Source organism: Sphaeramia orbicularis, unplaced genomic scaffold (genome assembly GCF_902148855.1).
Source record: "Sphaeramia orbicularis unplaced genomic scaffold, fSphaOr1.1, whole genome shotgun sequence".
Taxonomy (NCBI): Eukaryota; Metazoa; Chordata; class Actinopteri; order Kurtiformes; family Apogonidae; genus Sphaeramia; species Sphaeramia orbicularis.
In genome coordinates, this window is record NW_021941549.1 from 79 (window position 1) to 23,665 (window position 23,587).

The following is a 23,587-nucleotide window of genomic DNA, read 5'->3' on the forward strand; positions in this document are numbered from 1 at the left end:
ACACACATACACACACACACACACACACACACACACACATACACACACACACACACATACACACACACACACACACACACACACACACAGTCTGTTCAGATGTTCTGTATGGAGCAGCAGTAGAAGGACACCAGCAGTCTGTGGGATGTTCTTTCTTTCTCACCCTCAGGAAGTGCAGTCTCTGCTGGACCTTCTTCAGGACCTTCCAGCTGTTCACACTCCAGGTCAGGCCCTCCTCCATGTGGACACCCAGGAAGCAGAAGTCCCCCCCCCACACACACAGTCCCGTTGCTGCTCAGTGGTGGAATGTCAGTGTTGTTCCTCCTGTGGTCGATCACCAGCTCCTTGGTCTTGGATGTTTTCAGGAGCAGGTTGTTCTCACTGCACCACGCTGACAGATGTTCAACCTCATCTCTACAGACAGACTCAACCCCCCAGAGATGAGCCCCACCACTGTAGTGTCGTCTGCGAACTTCACTATGACGTTGTTGTGATGAGCGGGGGTGCAGTCATGTGTGTAGAGACTGTACAGCAGGGGGCTCAACACGCAGCCCTGGGGGGCGCCGGTGCTGAGGGCCGTAGATGTGGAATGGCCCACTCTCACCCTCTGGGTTCGACCAGTGAGGAAGCTGTAGATCCAGCTGCAGGTGGGCTGTGGGACGCCCAGGTCCTCCAGTTTACTCACCAGTTTGTGAGGAAGGATGGTGTTGAATGCACAGCTGTAGTCCACACAGAACATCTGCTCACAGCTCTCCTGCTGGTCCAGGTGGGACAGTGCAGCATGGAGGCCTGGAGCTACGGCATCCTCTGTGGATCTGTTAGCCCTGTATGCAAACTGGTGTGAGTCCAAGCCTTTTGGTAGGAGGGCCGTAATGTGACCTGGACCAGCTTTTCAAAGCATTTCATCACCACCGGGGTGAGAGCGACGGGCCGGTAGTCGTTGAGGCTGGAGATATGAGCTTTCTTGGGCAGGGGGACGATGGTGGAGGACTTCAGGCAGGGTGGGACAGTAGACTGGGCCAGGGACTGGTTAAAAATCCTTGTGAAGACTCCAGCCAGCTGGTCCCCACAGTCCTTCAATACACGTCCTGAGACGCCATCAGGTCCAGTCGCCTTCCTTGGGTCCACGGCCCACAGTGTGCGCCTCACCTCATGCTCTGTGAGGGTGAAGGTGCTGTGGGCCGTGGGCCGTGGGATGTGATGTGGTTGCCTCAGGTGGTTCCACTTCGTGGCGGGCAAAGAAAATGTTCAGGTCCTCTGCCAACGTGGCATCCCCCTCAGCAGCTCCCAGGTGGACCTGTAGTTGGTCAGATGTTGGACTCCCTGCCACACCTGCCTGCTGTTGGTACTTTCCAGATGTTCCTATAGTCCAACTTGGCCCCTTTGATGCCTCTCTTCAGGTCAGCCTGGGGCGCACAGTAGAGGACCTGGTCTCCAGACCTGAAGGTGATGTTCCTGTCTCTCAACAGCTGCTGGACCTCCCGGGTCATCCAGGGCTTCTGGTTGGGGTATACCCAGATTTGTTTGTCCACTGTAAGTGTGTCTGTGCAGAGCTTAATATGACACAGTCCACTGTCTGTGAACACCTCCAGGTCTGGATGTAGAAACACAATGGTCTGCTCAGCTGAACGGACCACCCTTTGGAGGGCAGAGGAATCCTATTTGGTCCAGCTGCCCATCCAGCTCCTGCACAGGTGGTGCAAGTGTAAAAGTTAACAGGAGCTGGAAGTCCATCAGGCGTCTGAGGTGGAACAGACGCTGTCTGGCCTTCTTCACAGTGGTCTGAATGTGAAGTGACCAAGACAGGTCTGTGTGACTGTCACACCAACATATTTAAAAGTGTCCACCTCAGACCCACAGATGCGCAGTGAAGACCCTCTGCTTTTTCTGCTGAAATCCACAATCAGTTCTTAAGTTTTGCTGACGTTCAAAAGGAGATTCTTCTCCTGGCACCAGTTCTCCAGGTGGATGACCTCCGTCCTGTAGGCCTGTAGGCCTGTAGGCCTGTTCATCATTGTGGGAGATGAGCCCCACAACGGCTGTGTCGTCAGCAGACTTAATAATGATGTTACTGTCTGATGTGGATACGCAGTCATATGTGTACAGTGAGTCCAGCAGAGGGCTCAGCACGCAGCCCTTTGTGCATTTTTACTCCGGGAACACACCAGTGTAAACAGTAACAGCTGATCAGACTGCATTCTGTCAGACATGAGTCATTTTGAAAACACTATCCTTACATTCATGTTATTTTACTCACAACACTTTGGCGCTGACTGCTGGACAAATGTGGAACTGCATGTATGAATACACAACAGCAGAAAAACAGTCCCCTGTAGAACCTGTGGGTCCAAACGGTCCCCTGTAGAACCTGTAGAACCTGTGGGTCCAAACGGTCATCTGTAGAACCTGTAGAACCTGTGGGTCCAAACGGTCATCTGTAGAACCTGTAGAACCTATGGGTCCAAACGGTCCCCTGTAGAACCTGTAGAACCTGTGGGTCCAAACGGTCATCTGTAGAACCTGTAGAACCTGTGGGTCCAAACGGTCATCTGTAGAACCTGTAGAACCTGTGGGTCCAAACGGTCATCTGTAGAACCTGTAGAACCTGTGGGTCCAAACGGTCATCTGTAGAACCTGTAGAACCTGTGGGTCATATATGAGCTCAGCTGTTCCAGGGTTAACTTCATCTGGGTGAACTTTCCAAATATAAAAGTGTTTTTGTGACAGGTTTAGAATGAGTCAAATGAAAACAGGAGCCTGTGGTGGAAACACGTGTGTGTTTGTGTTTATGTTTGTGTTTATGTTTGTGTTTATGTTTGTGTTTATGTTTGTGTTTGTTTGTGTTTGTCTAATACTACTTCCTGTTTTCTTGTTCTTTCCTGTCTCGTCTTCAGGCTCTGAGAGAGTTAGCATCTGTGTACCCAGGAAAGATCAGCGTGACCAAACTAGGTAAACAACACTGACAGTAAACAACACTGACAGTAAACAACACTGACAGTAAACACTAGTGTCACTGAACAACATGATGAAAACATCAGGTCTGGTCCACCTCAGGTGTTCTGTGGTCCACCTCAGGTGTTCTGTGGTCCACCTCAGGTGTTCTGTGGTCCACCTCAGGTGTTCTGTGGTCCACCTCAGGTGTTCTGTGGTCCACCTCAGGTGTTCTGTGGTCCACCTCAGGTGTCCTCTGGTCATTACCTGGACTTTACTCCAGGCAGGTCTTCAGTCTTGGAGGTTGGCTTCTCGCAGTCGGTAACGGTCAGTTGGTGTTGGACAGTTTTGCTGCTAACCCTGGGGGCGTGTCTTAACCTTGGGGGCGTGTCTTCCATGTGTCTCCTGCTTTGTGATCAGTGGTGTTTAGTGTCAGACTGCAGGTGAAGCTCCTCTTCTCCTAAAATGACTCCCATTAAATGCTCAAATCTGTTCAGTTGTTTTCATTTCATTGACTCCAAATGTGTTGGAACTCATTCATCTCTCAGACCAGTTGGTTCAGAATCAGTTTGATCCCAGATCAGTGGACTGGATGTTGTTCACTTCTCGGAGCTCGGCCGGGCCGGATGCCGAGCTCCCATGTGCCCCCATGTGCCGATTGGAGGACGGGTCCAAAGGCTGAATCCTGTTTGATTGACAGCTGTTTTCAGATGTGCTCCTTCACTGACACAGTTCAGTTTAATACCGTCACACATTCTGCTGGGAATCACACAAACCAAATGAACTGTTCATTTACTGACCTGGAAGAAAACACAAGCACTGGACTAACTGGTACACTGGACTAACTGGTACACTGGACTAACTGGTACACTGGACTAACTGGTACACTGGACTAACTGGTACACTGGACTAACTGGTACACTGGACTGAAGCTACAGGTTTTCTTGTTTCAGTTCCATAATTGAATCATTTCTTGTTCAGTTTCATCTGGTTTTGCAGATGGTTCCATCAGTCCGACTGTTGGACAGGTCAGACTGAACGGACTCTCTAACAGGTGCACATGAAGGCAGACGGAGCTAAAGGAACACACGGACCAAGTTATGTTTAAAGAACTTGACAGTTTTTTTTAATGTAAGCCTACAATGAGCTTCCCCTGTCTGACAGACCAGCAGAAGACTGTGACTGGGTGGAGCTGTAACTGGATATTGTGATCTTGGTCTTGGTTGGGTGTGGTGACTCTTTGACGGCGTGGGCGTGGTCTGTCATCTACAGTACCCTTGTCGTTCCACCAGATTTCAGATCGTGGGTTGTATCCAGTCCGTACCCCTGACCCCCCCACTGTAGGTCAGACCGCCCTGGACCCAAGGCCCTCAGACGTTCTTCACATGACAGACGTGGTATTTGGACGTGCACTGGAACAAACCTGGTGGACTTTCTAGACCCCATATGAAGGCGTTCCAAGCCCCTCCTCTAACAGGACACATTCAGATTGTTTATTGGTCTAAATGCATTTGGTCCAGTTTTCCAGAGACGCCCCCAGGTGTGCAACGAAACATGAACAACCCAAATATACGTAGCACATTTTGTACCTCCAGGTGTTTGTTGACTGTCAGTGTACTTCCTGTTGGTCCTGGACATGAGCTGTCTCAGATGTTTGACATGTTCCTGTACGTGGTCACATGTTCGGTCCTCAGATGTTTGACATGTTCCTGTACGTGGTCACATGTTCGGTCCTCAGATGTTTGACATGTTCCTGTACGTGGTCACATGTTCGGTCCTCAGATGTTTGACATGTTCCTGTACGTGGTCACATGTTCGGTCCTCAGATGTTTGACATGTTCCTGTACATGGTCACATGTTCGGTCCTCAGATGTCTGCCTGTGTGTCCTACAGATGTCTCAGATGAAGACAGTATCTCCTCTGTGGTCCAGACTCTGACTGAGCAGCTCAAACACACTGGACTCAACCTCCTGATCAACAACGCCGCCATCGTGGTCCCGGCCATGCCTGGACCGCTGTCGGAGACCACCAAGAAGGACATGATGGACGTCTACAACACCAATGTGGCTGGACCCTTCCTTCTGTCCAAGGTCCGTTTGTCCTGGCATTGGTTTGTCCACTTTGTCTGTAGGTCTGTGGTAGTCCTGTATCATGGACTTAAAGCTGCAGGACACTTTCATCCCCAGTTTGTCCTCAGATCTGTCCATCCTCAGATCTGTCCATCCTCAGATCTGTCCATCCTCAGTCGTGTCCTCAGTCTCATTGGTCCATTCACCTGTCTGTCATTCCTCAGCTGAACCTCTTCCTCATGCTGAACAGTTTCTTAGTTCCATCCACCACAAACAAAACCATGTGTTTACAAACAGAGTCAGTAGGGAACTCTGGCATCTTCGGAATCCTGCTGCGAAGTGCATTGTGGGAAGCGGAGTTTCGTGCAGCCGCCTGGCAGCGGCAGTGGGGACAGCTGGAGGGAAGCGGTTCTCCAGCCGTTTCCACGTCGTGTTTGTTTCATCCATATAAACACCATATGGTTCCACTGCCACTGCTGCTGCCAGGTTGCTGCATGAACCTCCGCTTCCCACAATGCCAGCACGACAAAATGCCTCAGCTGCCCGAGTTCCCTCCTGGCTCTGTTTGTAAACACATGTTCACTGTGAGGGAAGAGATTCAGCTGAGGAATGACAGAAAGACGAACAGATGAATGAAACTGAGGACAAACTGAGGATGGACAGATCTGAGGACAAAAGTGTCCCACAGCTTCAAACAGAAACACTGACGTCTGCTCTGATCCTTCACCAGATGCTTCTACCACTTCTGGTGAAAGCAGCAGAGACTCACCGACCGGAAAAAGACAAAGGTGAGGACATCTGGGTCTGAGTTAGTACTGGGTCTATCTTAGTCCTGGGTCTGAGTTAGTACTGGGTCTATCTTAGTCATGGGTCTGAGTTAGTACTGGGTCTATCTTAGTCATGGGTCTGTTAGTACTGGGTCTGTTAGTACTGGGTCTGTGTTAGTACTGGGTCTATCTTAGTCCTGGGACTGTGTTTGTACTGGGTCTATCTTAGTCCTGGGTCTGTTAGTACTGGGTCTATGTTAGTACTGGGTCTGTGTTAGTACTGGGTCTGTGTTAGTACTGGGTCTGTTAGTACTGGGTCTGAGTTAGTACTGGGTCTGTGTTAGTACTGGGTCTATCTTAGTCCTGGGTCTGAGTTAGTACTGGGTCTATCTTAGTCATGGGTCTGTGTTAGTACTGGGTCTATCTTAGTCCTGGGTCTGAGTTAGTACTGGGTCTATCTTAGTCCTGGGTCTGAGTTAGTACTGGGTCTATCTTAGTCATGGGTCTGTGTTAGTACTGGGTCTATCTTAGTCCTGGGTCTGTGTTAGTACAGGGTCTATCTTAGTCCTGGGTCTGTTAGTACTGGGTCTGTGTTAGTACTGGGTCTGTGTTAGTACTGGGTCTATCTTAGTCCTGGGACTGTGTTTGTACTGGGTCTATCTTAGTCATGGGTCTGTGTTAGTACTGGGTCTATCTTAGTCCTGGGTCTGAGTTAGTACTGGGTCTATCTTAGTCCTGGGTCTAAGTTAGTACTGGGTCTATCTTAGTCATGGGTCTGTGTTAGTACTGGGTCTATCTTAGTCCTGGGTCTGTGTTAGTACAGGGTCTATCTTAGTCCTGGGTCTGTTAGTACTGGGTCTGTGTTAGTACTGGGTCTATCTTAGTCCTGGGACTGTGTTTGTACTGGGTCTATCTTAGTCCTGGGTCTGTTAGTACTGGGTCTATGTTAGTACTGGGTCTGTGTTAGTACTGGGTCTGTGTTAGTACTGGGTCTGTTAGTACTGGGTCTGTGTTAGTACTGGGTCTGTGTTAGTACTGGGTCTGTGTTAGTACTGGGTCTGTTAGTACTGGGTCTGTGTTAGTACTGGGTCTGTTAGTACTGGGTCTGTGTTAGTACTGGGTCTATGTTAGTACTGGGTCTGTGTTAGTACTGGGTCTGTTAGTACTGGGTCTGTGTTAGTACTGGGTCTGTGTTAGTAATGGGTCTGTGTTAGTACTGGGTCTGTGTTAGTAATGGGTCTGTTAGTACTGGGTCTGTGTTAGTACTGGGTCTGTGTTAGTACTGGGTCTGTTAGTACTGGGTCTGTGTTAGTACTGGGTCTGTTAGTACTGGGTCTGTGTTAGTACTGGGTCTATGTTAGTACTGGGTCTGTGTTAGTACTGGGTCTGTGTTAGTACTGGGTCTGTTAGTACTGGGTCTGTGTTAGTACTGGGTCTGTGTTAGTACTGGGTCTGTTAGTACTGGGTCTGTGTTAGTACTGGGTCTGTGTTAGTACTGGGTCTGTTAGTACTGGGTCTGTGTTAGTACTGGGTCTGTTAGTACTGGGTCTGTGTTAGTACTGGGTCTGTGTTAGTAATGGGTCTATCCTAGTCCTGGTCTATCCTAGTCCTGGTCTATCTTAGTCCTGGTCTGTGTTCCAGGTTCTTCCATGTCCTGTCGGAGGTCGGCCATCATTAATGTTTCCACTTTGGCCGGATCCATCGAGAAATGTCCCGAAAACTTCCACATGGCCCCGATCTACCCCTACAGGACCAGCAAGGTACTGCACATAAACACTAATACACACAAATACACACACACAAATACACACACACAGGTCTACCCCTACAGGACCAGCAAGGTACTGCACATAAACACTAATACACACAAATACACACACACAAATACACACACACAGGTCTACCCCTACAGGACCAGCAAGGTACTGCACATAAACACTAATACACACAAATACACACACACAAATACACACACACAGGTCTACCCCTACAGGACCAGCAAGGTACTGCACATAAACACTAATACACACAAATACACACACACAAATACACACACACAGGTCTACCCCTACAGGACCAGCAAGGTACTGCACATAAACACTACTACACACAAATACACACACACAAATACACACACACAGGTCTACCCCTACAGGACCAGCAAGGTACTGCACATAAACACTAATACACACAAATACACACACACAAATACACACACACAGGTCTACCCCTACAGGACCAGCAAGGTACTGCACATAAACACTAATACACACAAATACACACACACAAATACACACACACAGGTCTACCCCTACAGGACCAGCAAGGTACTGCACATAAACACTACTACACACAAATACACACACACAAATACACACACACAGGTCTACCCCTACAGGACCAGCAAGGTACTGCACATAAACACTACTACACACAAATACACACACACAAATACACACACACAGGTCTACCCCTACAGGACCAGCAAGGTACTGCACATAAACACTAATACACACAAATACACACACACAAATACACACACACAGGTCTACCCCTACAGGACCAGCAAGGTACTGCACATAAACACTAATACACACAAATACACACACACAAATACACACACACAAATACACACACACAGGTCTACCCCTACAGGACCAGCAAGGTACTGCACATAAACACTACTACACACAAATACACACACACAAATACACACACACAGGTCTACCCCTACAGGACCAGCAAGGTACTGCACATAAACACTAATACACACAAATACACACACACAAATACACACACACAGGTCTACCCCTACAGGACCAGCAAGGTACTGCACATAAACACTAATACACACAAATACACACACACAAATACACACACACAGGTCTACCCCTACAGGACCAGCAAGGTACTGCACATAAACACTACTACACACAAATACACACACACAAATACACACACACAGGTCTACCCCTACAGGACCAGCAAGGTACTGCACATAAACACTAATACACACAAATACACACACACAAATACACACACACAGGTCTACCCCTACAGGACCAGCAAGGTACTGCACATAAACACTAATACACACAAATACACACACACAAATACACACACACAGGTCTATCCCTACAGGACCAGCAAGGTACTGCACATAAACACTACTACACACAAATACACACACACAAATACACACACACAGGTCTACCCCTACAGGACCAGCAAGGTACTGCACATAAACACTAATACACACAAATACACACACACAGGTCTACCCCTACAGGACCAGCAAGGTACTGCACATAAACACTAATACACACAAATACACACACACAAATACACACACACAGGTCTACCCCTACAGGACCAGCAAGGTACTGCACATAAACACCCATACACAAAAATACACACCCATAAATACACACAAACACACACAAATCAACACAAACATACACACAAATACACAAACACACACAAAAAAACACAGACACAAATACACATTAAAACACACAAATCCACACAACAGCAGTGATGAATGTGTGTAGAACTAAACCTGTGATGACAGAGGACAGGCTCATCTATGTCTACTAGATCTACATCTATATAAACACTATATGTCTATATCTATATCTACTATATCTAGATCTATATAAACACTATATGTCTATATCTATATCTACTATATCTAGATCTATATAAACACTATATGTCTATATCTATATCTACTATATCTAGATCTATATAAACACTATATGTCTATATCTATATCTACTATATCTAGATCTATATAAACACTATATGTCTGTCTATATCTACTATATCTAGATCTATATAAACACTATATGTCTATGTCTATATCTACTATATCTAGATCTATATAAACACTATATGTCTGTCTATATCTACTATATCTAGATCTATATAAACACTATATGTCTATGTCTATATCTACTATATCTAGATCTATATAAACACTACATGTCTGTGTATATCTACTATATCTAGATCTATATAAACACTATATGTCTATGTCTACATCTACTATATCTAGATCTATATAAACACTATATGTCTATGTCTATATCTATTATATCTAGATCTATATAAACACTATATGTCTATGTCTATATCTACTATATCTAGATCTATATAAACACTATATGTCTATATCTATATCTACTATATCTATATCTATATAAACACTATATGTCTATGTCTATATCTACTATATCTAGATCTATATAAACACTATATGTCTGTCTATATCTACTAGATCTAGATCTATATAAACACTATATGTATATGTCTATATCTACTATATCTAGATCTATATAAACACTATGTCTGTCTATATCTACTATATCTAGATCTATATAAACACTATATGTCTATGTCTATATCTACTATATCTAGATCTATATAAACACTATATGTCTGTCTATATCTACTATATCTAGATCTATATAAACACTATATGTCTATGTCTATATCTACTATATCTAGATCTATATAAACACTATATGTCTGTCTATATCTACTATATCTAGATCTATATAAACACTATATGTCTATATCTATATCTACTATATCTAGATCTATATAAACACTATGTCTATATCTATATCTACTATATCTAGATCTATATAAACACTATATGTCTGTCTATATCTACTATATCTAGATCTATATAAACACTATATGTCTATGTCTATATCTACTATATCTAGATCTATACAAACACTATATGTCTGTCTATATCTACTATATCTAGATCTACATAAACACTATATGTCTATGTCTATATCTACTATATCTAGATCTATATAAACACTATATGTCTGTCTATATCTACTATATCTAGATCTATATAAACATTATATGTCTATGTCTATATCTACTATATCTAGATCTATATAAACACTAGATGTCTATGTCTATATCTACTATATCTAGATCTATATAAACACTATATCTGTCTATATCTACTATATCTAGATCTATATAAACACTATATGTCTATATCTATATCTACTATATCTAGATCTATATAAACACTATATGTCTATATCTATATCTACTATATCTAGATCTATATAAACACTATATGTCTATATCTATATCTACTATATCTAGATCTATATAAACACTATATGTCTATGTCTATATCTACTAGATCTACATCTATATAAACACTATATGTCTCTATCTATATCTACTAGATCTACATCTATATAAACACTATATGTCTATGTCTATATCTATTATTTCTACATCTGTATCTGAGCTTTTTTAGCCTGCACTAAAGTTAGCTCCGCCCACTAACATGATGATGTCACAGTTTGGGCTCTTCAGTCATAACATGAGTAACTGCACGTGTGTGTGTGTGTGTTGGTGTGATGTCACTGCTGTGTGTGTGTGTGTGTGTGTGTGTTGGTTTGACGTCACTGCTGTGTGTGTTGGTGTGATGTCACTGCTGTGTGTATGTATGTGTGTGTGTGTGTGTTGGTGTGATGTCACTGCTGTGTGTGTGTGTGTTGGTGTGATGTCACTGCTGTGTGTATGTATGTGTGTGTGTGTGTGTTGGTGTGATGTCACTGCTGTGTGTGTGTGTGTGTGTTTTTCCTCCAGGCTGCTCTGAACATGCTAACCCGTTGTCAGGCTGTGGACTTTAAGGTCTCCAACGTCCTGGTGACCGCCATCCACCCGGGGTGGGTCCGCACCGAGATGGGAGGAGCCCAGGTGAGGAGGACACAGGGGACCAATCAGAGGCCTGGACCCGGTCTCCATGTTTACCTTCCCCTTGTCATGTTTCCCATCAGGCTCCTCTGAACACTCAGGACAGCGTACAGGGCATGCTCACTGTGATGTCATCACTCAGCGACAAAGACAGCGGAGTCCTGGTGAGCTGGGAGGGAGAACGAATCCCCTGGTAGACGTCACCATGGCAACCACAGCACATCCAGTCCAGAGCCATAGACGGAGAGCTGCGGCACATTTTGATGAGGTTGCTACGGTGATCAGGTGGTTCATGGAAGCCTCAATAGTTCCAAACAAACACAGCTGTGTCCTGTTCTGCTATTGGACAGACAGCAGTGAGTGTGTTAAAGCAGCAAAATACACAAATAAAACACACACCTGTCTGTTCTGTCTGCTCTGTCTTCTTGTTTGGTCCGTCACTTTGGTAACCTTGTGTTTTTTAATGTGCTTTCTAAATAAAGTGGATGTGATTTTTCCACCTGTTGTTTCTACTGTTCGTCTGTTTGTGTCGGTTCTGCTGAAAGGACAAACTGTAGTTCAGTTCAGTTCAGGAAGCATCCACCTGCACACAGAACCACCTGAACCCAAAACACAGGAAAACCGTCCAGGTGGACACTGTGGACACCAGGTCCAAGAAGAAAGATGCAACCATTTCATGTTTTCTGTTTTCCATCTTAAAAAAACACCAGAACAGTTTGAGAGAAAAGAGAAAAAGCAGGTTTAATTTCATTTGCTGACCTTTGACACGCCTGTTCTTTAATAGATGCCTCGTACAAACCAACGGACACAGTTTGTATTAAAAAAAACAAAAAAAATATCTGAGATGGAGATGACACAGAGCGTCTTTAAGAAGTGCAGCACCAGAGCTGGACATATTAGGAAATATGAGGACATGTGAGGACATGTGAGGACACATGAGGAAATATGAGGACATGTGTGGACATATGAGGACATGTGAGGACATATGAGGAAATATAAGGACATGTGGACATATGAGGACATGTGAGGACATGTATGGACACATGAGGAAATATGAGGACATGTGTGGACATATGAGGACATGTGAGGACATGTATGGACATATGAGGAAATATGAGGACATGTGGACATATGAGGACATGTGTGGACATATGAGGACATGTATGTACATGTGTATACGTGTGTTCATGTGTGTACATGTGTGTACGTGTGTACATGTATGTACATGTGTATACGTGTGTTCATGTGTGTACATGTGTGTACGTGTGTGTACGTGTGTGTTCGTGTGTGTTCGTGTGTGTATGTGTGTGTTCATGTGTGTTCATGTGTGTCCATGTGTGTCCGTGTGTGTACGTGTGTGTTCGTGTGTGTACATGTGTGTATGTGTGTGTTCGTGTCTGTACGTGTGTGTTCGTGTGTGTATGTGTGTGTACGTGTGTGTTCGCGTGTGTTTGCATGTGTTCGTGTGTGTACATGTGTGTACATGTGTGTTCATGTGTGTACATGTGTGTCCATGTGTGTACGTGTGTGTTCGTGTGTGTACATGTGTGTTCGTGTGTGTTCGTGTGTGTTCATGTCTGTTTGTGTGTGTTCGTGTGCGTTCGTGTGTGTACATGTGTGTACATGTGTGTTCATGTGTGTTCATGTGTGTACGTGTGTGTTCGCGTGTGTTTGCATGTGTTCGTGTGTGTACATGTGTGTTCATGTGTGTACATGTGTGTCCATGTGTGTACGTGTGTGTTCGTGTGTGTACATGTGTGTACATGTGTGTTCGTGTGTGTTCGTGTGTGTACGTGTGTGTTCATGTGTGTACATGTGTGTCCATGTGTGTTCGTGTGTGTTCGTGTGTGTTCATGTCTGTTTGTGTGTGTTCGTGTGCGTTTGTGTGTGTACATGTGTGTACATGTGTGTTCATGTGTGTTCATGTGTGTACGTGTGTGTACGTGTGTGTCCATGTGTGTCCATGTGTGTCCATGTGTGTCCATGTGTGTCCATGTTTGTCCATGTGTGTACATGTGTGTTCATGTGTGTTCATGTGTGTCCGTGTGTGTCCGTGTGTGTCCATGTGTGTACATGTGTGTCCATGTGTGTACATGTGTGTACATTTGTGTTCATGTGTGTCCATGTGTGTACATGTGTGTACATGTGTGTTCATGTGTGTACGTGTGTCCATGTGTGTACATGTGTGTACATTTGTGTTCATGTGTGTTCATGTGTGTACATGTGTGCACATGTGTGCACATGTGTGTACATGTGTGTACATGTGTGTTCATGTGTGTACATGTGTGTTCATGTGTGTACGTGTGTGTACATGTGTGTACATGTGTTCATGTGTGTACATGTGTGTACGTGTGTGTTCATGTGTGTACATGTGTGTCCATGTGTGTTCGTGTGTGTTCGTGTGTGTTCATGTCTGTTTGTGTGTGTTCGTGTGCGTTCGTGTGTGTACGTGTGTGTACATGTGTGTTCATGTGTGTACGTGTGTGTACGTGTGTGTCCATGTGTGTACATGTGTGTCCATGTGTGTCCATGTTTGTCCATGTGTGTACATGTGTGTCCGTGTGTGTCCGTGTGTGTCCATGTGTGTACATGTGTGTTCATGTGTGTACATTTGTGTTCATGTGTGTCCATGTGTGTACATGTGTGTTCGTGTGTGTTCGTGTGTGTTCATGTCTGTTTGTGTGTGTTCGTGTGCGTTTGTGTGTGTACATGTGTGTACATGTGTGTTCATGTGTGTTCATGTGTGTACGTGTGTGTACGTGTGTGTCCATGTGTGTCCATGTGTGTCCATGTGTGTCCATGTGTGTCCATGTTTGTCCATGTGTGTACATGTGTGTTCATGTGTGTTCATGTGTGTCCGTGTGTGTCCGTGTGTGTCCATGTGTGTACATGTGTGTCCATGTGTGTCCATGTGTGTTCATGTGTGTACATTTGTGTTCATGTGTGTCCATGTGTGTACATGTGTGTACATGTGTGTTCATGTGTGTACGTGTGTCCATGTGTGTACATGTGTGTACATTTGTGTTCATGTGTGTTCATGTGTGTACATGTGTGCACATGTGTGCACATGTGTGTACATGTGTGTACATGTGTGTTCATGTGTGTACATGTGTGTTCATGTGTGTACGTGTGTGTACATGTGTGTACATGTGTTCATGTGTGTACATGTGTGTACGTGTGTGTTCATGTGTGTACATGTGTGTCCATGTGTGTTCGTGTGTGTTCGTGTGTGTTCATGTCTGTTTGTGTGTGTTCGTGTGCGTTCGTGTGTGTACGTGTGTGTACATGTGTGTTCATGTGTGTACGTGTGTGTACGTGTGTGTCCATGTGTGTACATGTGTGTCCATGTGTGTCCATGTTTGTCCATGTGTGTACATGTGTGTCCGTGTGTGTCCGTGTGTGTCCATGTGTGTACATGTGTGTTCATGTGTGTACATTTGTGTTCATGTGTGTCCATGTGTGTACATGTGTGTACATGTGTGTTCATGTGTGTACGTGTGTTCGTGTGTGTCCATGTGTGTACATGTGTGTACATTTGTGTTCATGTGTGTTCATGTGTGTACATGTGTGCACATGTGTGCACATGTGTGTCCATGTGTGTACATGTGTGTACATGTGTGTTCATGTGTGTACATGTGTGTTCATGTGTGTACGTGTGTGTACATGTGTGTACATGTGTTCATGTGTGTACATGTGTGTACGTGTGTGTATGTGTGTGTTCATGTGTGTACGTGTGTGTTCATGTGTGTTCATGTGTGTACGTGTGTGTTCATGTGTGTACATGTGTGTACATGTGTGTTCATGTTTGTTCATGTGTGTCCATGTGTGCACGTGTGCTCATGTGTGTACATGTGTGTACATGTGTGTTCGTGTGTGTTCGTGTGTGTCCATGTGTGCACATGTGTGCTCATGTGTGTTCATGTGTGTACATGTGTGTTCATGTGTGTACGTGTGTGTACGTGTGTGTCCATGTGTGCACATGTGTGCTCATGTGTGTTCATGTGTGTACATGTGTGTACATGTGTGTTCGTGTGTGTATGTGTGTGTTCATGTGTGTTCATGTGTGTACATGTGTGTTCATGTGTGTACATGTGTGTTCGTGTGTGTTCGTGTGTGTTCGTGTGTGTTCATGTGTGTACATGTGTGTACATGTGTGTTCATGTGTGTACGTGTGTGTTCATGTGTGTTCATGTGTGTACGTGTGTGTACGTGTGTGTACGTGTGTACATGTGTGTACATGTGTGTCCATGTGTGTATGTGTGTGTACATGTGTGTACATGTGTGTTCATGTGTGTACATGTGTGTTCGTGTGTTCATGTGTGTACATGTGTGTACGTGTGTGTACGTGTGTGTCCATGTGTGTCCATGTGTGTACGTGTGTGTACATGTGTGTACATGTGTGTCCATGTGTGTACGTGTGTGTACATGTGTGTTCATGTGTGTACATGTGTGTCCGTGTGTTCATGTGTGTACATGTGTGTACGTGTGTGTACGTGTGTGTCCATGTGTGTCCATGTGTGTACATGTGTGTACGTGTGTGTACATGTGTGTCCATGTGTGTACATGTGTGTCCATGTGTGTACATGTGTGTATGTGTGTGTACATGTGTGTTCATGTGTGTCCATGTGTGTCCGTGTGTGTATGTGTGTGTACGTGTGTGTACATGTGTGTTCATGTGTGTACGTGTGTGTTCATGTGTGTTCATGTGTGTACGTGTGTGTTCATGTGTGTACATGTGTGTACGTGTGTGTACGTTTGTGTACATGTGTGTACATGTGTGTACATGTGTGTACGTGTGTGTACGTGTGTGTACGTGTGTGTGCGTGTGTACGTGTGTGTACGTGTGTGTACGTGTGTACGTGTGTGTACGTGTGTACGTGTGTGTACATGTGTGTCCATGTGTGTTCATGTGTGTACATGTGTGTACGTGTGTGTACATGTGTGTCCATGTGTGTACATGTGTGTACGTGTGTGTACATGTGTGTACATGTGTGTCCATGTGTGTACATGTGTGTACATGTGTACATGTGTGTACATGTGTGTTCATGTGTGTCCACGTGTGTCCACGTGTGTACATATGTGTTCATGTGTGTACATGTGTGTCCATGTGTGTCCATGTGTGTACGTGTGTGTACGTGTGTGTACATGTGTGTACATGTGTGTACATGTGTGTTCATGTGTGTCCACGTGTGTCCATGTGTGTCCATGTGTACATGTGTGTACATGTGTGTACATGTGTGTACATGTGTGTCCATGTGTGTCCATGTGTGTCCATGTGTACATGTGTGTACATGTGTGTACATGTGTGTCCATGTGTGTTCATGTGTGTCCATGTGTGTCCATGTGTACATGTGTGTACATGTGTGTCCATGTGTGTCCATGTGTGTCCATGTGTACATGTGTGTACATGTGTGTCCATGTGTGTACATGTGTGTCCAGCAGGTGTCCCTGTTTGGGCTCCAGTGTCTGTTGTCTCTGTCAGGGTTAAAGGTCACAGACGTCCTACAAACACTCAAACATTTCATCTGGAATTTACAGAATAAGGATCAAGAATCAGCGCCATCATCATATATGATTTAACAATAATAATTATAATAATTATAATAATAATAACAATATATTGTCTAAAAACTACACTGTTTCATCTTGTTTGTTCAAAAACAGAACCATATATTTCTATTTGTGTTCTGCACTTCTTCTTCTTCTTCTTCTTCTTCTTCTCCTTTCTGCGTTTGTGACTAAATATGGACTGAAATATTTACACTGATTATCTTACATCGATTGGCCCCGCCCACTGGAGATAACAGTCTGTCTGAAATGGAAAGGGACAAAGAGGGGGGGGTCCACAGTGTCCCCCCTCCCAGGAAGAGCAAAGACACACCCAGGTCCAGGTCCAGGTCCAGGTCCAGGTCTGTTTATGTGGGTGTCCAGGTCCAGGTGCCCCCCCCAGGGCTCATCCACCCTGTGTTCCTGGGACCTGTCCGTCACGGCCCCCCTGTCCGTGCCCCCCCTACATGAGCAGCAGCTGTCCCAGGACCATCCTGAACTGCTGCGTACACGCTGCCAGCTCCCTCACCCTGTCCGTCATCTCCCTGGCGGCGCCGCTGGACGGGTACTGCAGCGCCGCCGTCTTGGTGCAGATGACGATGTCTTTGAGTTTTTCGCAGAGGGCGTTGCTGCTCTGGGCCACCCGGGCCCGGACCTCTGGGGACTTAGCCTGGCGGGACAGGGTGTCCCCGATGAACACCAGCTTGTGGGCGCTGAGGATGACGAACTTACTGTGGGCCACGAAGATCTTTGGCGGCTGGTTGGAGTTGACGGCGGTGAAGAAGGCGTCGACGGCGTTGGTGACGGTGGTGACGTTCTGCTCGCACTGTTCCTGGTAGAAGAGGAGGAGCTGCCAGTCGCCGTGGCACAGCTGGGAGGGGGAGGGGCCTCCGGAGCCGTTCTGATTGGCCGAAGGCTGGTGCGGCGCCGGTGCCCAGCCCGTCATGTCATTGTTAATGGGACGACTCACTTCCTGTTCCAGACGCTCAAACTGTTTAATCTGGAGACGAAGAGGATGACAGGACAGTTTAAAGACAGTTTAAGGACAGTTTAAGGACAGTTTAAGGACAGGTGAAGCCCTTAAGGACAGTTTAAGGACAGGTGAACCCCTTAAGGACAGTTTAAGGACAGGTGAGCCCCTTAAGGACAGTTTAAGGACAGTTTAAGGACAGGTGAAGCCCTTAAGGACAGTTTAAGGACAGGTGAACCCCTTAAGGACAGTTTAAGGACAGGTGAGCCCCTTAAGGACAGTTTAAGGACAGTTTAAGGACAGGTGAAGCCCTTAAGGACAGTTTAAGGACAGGTGAACCCCTTAAGGACAGTTTAAGGACAGGTGAACCCCTTAAGGACAGTTTAAGGACAGTTTAAGGACAGGTGAGCCCCTTAAGGACAGTTTAAGGACAGTTTAAGGACAGGTGAGCCCCTTAAGGACAGTTTAAGGACAGTTTAAGGACAGGTGAGCCCCTTAAGGACAGTTTAAGGACAGTTTAAGGACAGGTGAGCCCCTTAAGGACAGTTTAAGGACAGTTTAAGGACAGGTGAGCCCCTTAAGGACAGTTTAAGGACAGGTGAGCCCCTTAAGGACAGTTTAAGGACAGGTGAGCCCCTTAAGGACAGTTTAAGGACAGTTTAAGGACAGGTGAACCCCTTAAGGACAGTTTAAGGACAGGTGAGCCCCTTAAGGACAGTTTAAGGACAGTTTAAGGACAGGTGACCCCCTTAAGGACAATTTAAGGACAGTTTAAGGACAGGTGACCCCCTTAAGGACAGTTTAAGGACAGTTTAAGGACAGGTGAACCCCTTAAGGACAGTTTAAGGACAGGTGAGCCCCTTAAGGACAGTTTAAGGACAGTTTAAGGACAGGTGACCCCCTTAAGGACAATTTAAGGACAGTTTAAGGACAGGTGAACCCCTTCAGGACAGTTTAAGGACAGTTTAAGGACAGGTAAACCCCTTAAGGACAGTTTAAGGACAGGTGAACCCCTTAAGGACAGTTTAAGGACAGTTTAAGGACAGGTGAGCCCCTTAAGGACAGTTTAAGGACAGTTTAAGGACAGGTGACCCCCTTAAGGACAATTTAAGGACAGTTTAAGGACAGGTGACCCCCTTAAGGACAGTTTAAGGACAGTTTAAGGACATTTTAAGGACAGTTTAAGGACAGGTGACCCCCTTAAGGACAGTTTAAGGACAGGTGAGCCCCTTAAGGACAGTTTAAGGACAGTTTAAGGACAGGTGACCCCCTTAAGGACAATTTAAGGACAGTTTAAGGACAGGTGACCCCCTTAAGGACAGTTTAAGGACAGTTTAAGGACAGGTGAACCCCTTAAGGACAGTTTAAGGACAGGTGAGCCCCTTAAGGACAGTTTAAGGACAGTTTAAGGACAGGTGACCCCCTTAAGGACAATTTAAGGACAGTTTAAGGACAGGTGAACCCCTTCAGGACAGTTTAAGGACAGTTTAAGGACAGGTAAACCCCTTAAGGACAGTTTAAGGACAGGTGAACCCCTTAAGGACAGTTTAAGGACAGTTTAAGGACAGGTGAGCCCCTTAAGGACATTTTAAGGACAGTTTAAGGACAGGTGACCCCCTTAAGGACAATTTAAGGACAGTTTAAGGACAGGTGACCCCCTTAAGGACAGTTTAAGGACAGTTTAAGGACATTTTAAGGACAGTTTAAGGACAGGTGACCCCCTTAAGGACAGTTTAAGGACATTTTAAGGACAGTTTAAGGACAGTTTAAGGACAGGTGACCCCCTTAAGGACAGTCATGGTTGTGTTTACGTCCCACAGCTGTTCTCCACACAGTCTTATTCCTCATGTGTGTCATGTACTCCACAGGCTGTGGTTCCTGTTTAAAGGTGCGGACCACTTTTGTGAGCAGTTTTTCCTCAGATGTGTCAAACCTCAGTCATATCCTACTGCTGCCGCTGCACACAGCTGCGTGAACCTCCGTTTACCACAATGCGCGTCGCGACAAAAAATTCCTCAGATGCCCGACTCAGCTCCAGGTTCTGAACATAAACACATGGTGTTTGTTTGTGGTGGACGACACTGAAACTGTCCACTGAGAGGGAGGAGACTCAGCTGAGGAGTGACAGACAGACCAACAGACCAATGAAAACTGAGGAGAGGACTGAGGATGGACAGAACTGAGGATGGACAGAACTGAGGACAAACTGAGGATGGACAGAACTGAGGATGGACAGAACTGAGGACAAACTGAGGATGGACAGAACTGAGGACAAACTGAGGATGGACAGAACTGAGGATGGACAGAACTGAGGACAAACTGAGGATGGACAGAACTGAGGACAAACTGAGGGTGGACAGACCTGAGGACAAACTGAGGGTGGACAGAACTGAGGGTGGACAGACCTGAGGACAAACTGAGGGTGGACAGAACTGAGGATGGACAGAACTGAGGACAAACTGAGGATGGACAGACCTGAGGACAAACTGAGGATGGACAGACCTGAGGACAAACTGAGGGTGGACAGACCTGAGGACAAACTGAGGGTGGACAGAACTGAGGGTGGACAGACCTGAGGACAAACTGAGGGTGGACAGAACTGAGGGTGGACAGACCTGAGGACAAACTGAGGGTGGACAGAACTGAGGATGGACAGAACTGAGGACAAACTGAGGATGGACAGAACTGAGGACAAACTGAGGATGGACAGAACTGAGGACAAACTGAGGATGGACAGAACTGAGGACAAACTGAGGGTGGACAGACCTGAGGACAAACTGAGGGTGGACAGAACTGAGGGTGGACAGACCTGAGGACAAACTGAGGGTGGACAGAACTGAGGGTGGACAGACCTGAGGACAAACTGAGGGTGGACAGAACTGAGGATGGACAGAACTGAGGACAAACTGAGGATGGACAGAACTGAGGACAAACTGAGGATGGACAGAACTGAGGACAAACTGAGGATGGACAGAACTGAGGACAAACTGAGGGTGGACAGAACTGAGGATGGACAGAACTGAGGACAAACTGAGGATGGACAGAACTGAGGACAAACTGAGGATGGACAGAACTGAGGACAAACTGAGGATTGACAGAACTGAGGACAAACTGAGGATGGACAGAACTGAGGACAAACTGAGGGTGGACAGACCTGAGGACAAACTGAGGGTGGACAGACCTGAGGACAAACTGAGGGTGGACAGAACTGAGGATGGACAGAACTGAGGACAAACTGAGGGTGGACAGAACTGAGGGTGGACAGAACTGAGGACAAACTGAGGATGGACAGAACTGAGGACAAACTGAGGATGGACAGACCTGAGGACAAACTGAGGATGGACAGAACTGAGGACAAACTGCTCACGAAAGTCATCAGCACCTTTAAGGGTTTTGGACTTGAACACCTGTGTTCCCTGTTTAAGGGGTTTTGTGTTCCCTGTTTAAGGCTTTTGTGTTCCCTGTTTAAGGCTTTTGTGTTCCCTGTTTAAGGCTTTTGTGTTCCCTGTTTAAGGCTTTTGTGTTCCCTGTTTAAGGCTTTTGTGTTCCCTGTTTAAGGCTTTTGTGTTCCCTGTTTAAGGCTTTTGTGTTACCTGTTTAAGGCTTTTGTGTTCCCTGTTTAAGGCTTTTGTGTTACCTGTTGTTGCTCCAGTTGGGTCTTGTTGTGTCGGATGATGTTTCCTTTTTCCAACAGTTGTCTTTGGTTCTTCTCAAACTCTTCTTTACCCTGATATCAACACACACACACACACACACACACACACACACACACACAGCTGTTATACAACAACAACCCTTCGTTCCAAAATCACCTCTTTTACTGTTACATGTCTGTTTACTCTATTACATGTCTCTTCACTCTATTACATATATGTTTACTCTGTTACATGTCTGGTTACTCTATTACGTGTCTGTTTACTCTATTACATGCATGTTTAATCTATTACATGCATGTTTACTCTGTTACATGTATTTTTCCTCTGTTACATGTCTGTTTACTCTGTTACATGTCTGTTTATTACATGTCTGTTTACTCTATTACGTGCATGTTTAATCTATTACATGCATGTTTACTCTGTTACATGTATTTTTCCTCTGTTACATGTCTGTTTATTACATGTCTGTTTACTCTATTACGTGCATGTTTCCTGTTTACTCTGTTCCATGTTCATATTTGGATACTCCTTCTGTCTTTACTCTTTCCTCCAGTCTAACTCTTCTTTGCACATTCTTTTATATCCTATATTTTCTATTTTGTGTCTGGATCTGATTGGGTTATTATTTCAATGTAAGTGAACTGTCCATGGTACTGAACACTTGCAATTACAGTGCACACCTGGTGTAATGACAAGAAAGACTATTATACTGTATTAGATTAGATTGTATTCTGTGTTTAGCATCACTGACTTGTTCTATGTACTGACCTCTAGTGGTGAACAACATGAACAACACACACACACCCCTCATAACAGCCTCACATTATATACATATATATATATATATATATATATATATATATATATATATATATATATATATATGTAAGGGTAGAGACTGCGATCTGGTAGGATCGGCGATTCTACCAGTAGAGACTCCGATCAGAGTCTCTACTGGTAGAAACTCCGATCCTGCCAGTAGAAGGGTTAGGGTTAGGGTTCGGAGTTTCTACTGGTAGACACTACGATCGGAGTCTCTACTGGTAGAATCGCCGATCCTACCAGATCGCAGTCTCTACCCTGACATATATACATATATATATATATACACACACACACACATATATACAGGGTGGGGAAGCAAAATGTACAATATTTTGAGGCAGGGATTGAAAGACAGTGTATGACCAATTAATTTATTGAAAGTCATGAGAATTTATTTGCCACAAGAAAATGTCCATAATAGAAAATGTTTTTATTCTATGTGTCCTCCTTCTTTCTCAATAACTGCCTTCACACGCTTCCTGAAACTTGCGCAAGTGTTCCTCAAATATTGGGGTGACAACTTCTCCCATTCTTCTTTAATAGTATCTTCCAGACTTTCTGTAATAGTTTTGCTCATAGTCATTCTCTTCTTTCCATTATAAACAGTCTTTATGGACACTCCAACTATTTTTGAAATCTCCTTTGGTGTGACGAGTGCATTCAGCAAATCACACACTCTTTGACGTTTGCTTTCCTGATTACTCATATGGGCAAAAGTTTGTGAAAAGGTATGGATAATAGTGTTAGGTATGATTATGACATCAATATATGTTTGGGTTCAAAACAACTGACGTAGTGTCTGCTGAGAAAAAACAACTAAATGTTCAGTGTACATTTGGCTTCACCACCCTATATATATACATATATATAAATATATATATATATATATATATAAATATATATATATATATATATATATATATATATATATATATATATATATATATATATATATATATATATACAAACACACATTTGCACACATTGTTTGTGTTGTTTATGTTGTTTGTGTTGTGTTGTTTGTGTGTTGTTGTTGTGTTGTTGTTGTGTATTGTTGCTGTTTGTGTGTTGTTGTGTGTG

General features: G+C 44.7%; 2 protein-coding genes across 2 annotated transcripts; one reads left to right on the top strand and one right to left on the bottom strand.

Moving 5' to 3' along the window:
* Positions 1 to 236: 236 nt before the first annotated feature.
* LOC115416075 (C-factor-like) lies at positions 237 to 12,008 on the top strand. Its single transcript, XM_030129784.1, has 7 exons — positions 237 to 371; positions 2,895 to 2,949; positions 4,825 to 5,021; positions 5,731 to 5,788; positions 7,409 to 7,527; positions 11,402 to 11,512; positions 11,593 to 12,008. Exons 1-7 carry the CDS (start codon positions 240 to 242, stop codon positions 11,704 to 11,706), a joined length of 786 nt encoding a protein of 261 aa, XP_029985644.1. The 5' UTR covers positions 237 to 239; the 3' UTR covers positions 11,707 to 12,008.
* Positions 12,009 to 17,231: 5,223 nt separating this feature from the next.
* Positions 17,232 to 21,776, bottom strand: LOC115416074 (breast cancer anti-estrogen resistance protein 1-like). Its single transcript, XM_030129783.1, has 2 exons — positions 21,664 to 21,776; positions 17,232 to 18,056 (listed from the first exon to the last, which is right to left on the bottom strand). Exon 2 carries the CDS (start codon positions 18,000 to 18,002, stop codon positions 17,520 to 17,522), a length of 483 nt encoding a protein of 160 aa, XP_029985643.1. The 5' UTR covers positions 18,003 to 18,056; positions 21,664 to 21,776; the 3' UTR covers positions 17,232 to 17,519.
* Between the last annotated feature and the right edge of the window lie 1,811 nt (positions 21,777 to 23,587).

Coding starts and splice junctions, on each gene's coding strand:
- LOC115416075 (XM_030129784.1), top strand. CDS start 240: ATGTGGACACCCAGGAAGCAGAAGTCCCCCCCCCACACACACAGTCCC. Junction 2,950..4,824: donor GATCAGCGTGACCAAACTAG/GTAAACAACACT, acceptor TGTGTCCTACAG/ATGTCTCAGATGAAGACAGT. Junction 7,528..11,401: donor ACCCCTACAGGACCAGCAAG/GTACTGCACATA, acceptor TTTTTCCTCCAG/GCTGCTCTGAACATGCTAAC.
- LOC115416074 (XM_030129783.1), bottom strand. CDS start 18,002: ATGACGGGCTGGGCACCGGCGCCGCACCAGCCTTCGGCCAATCAGAAC.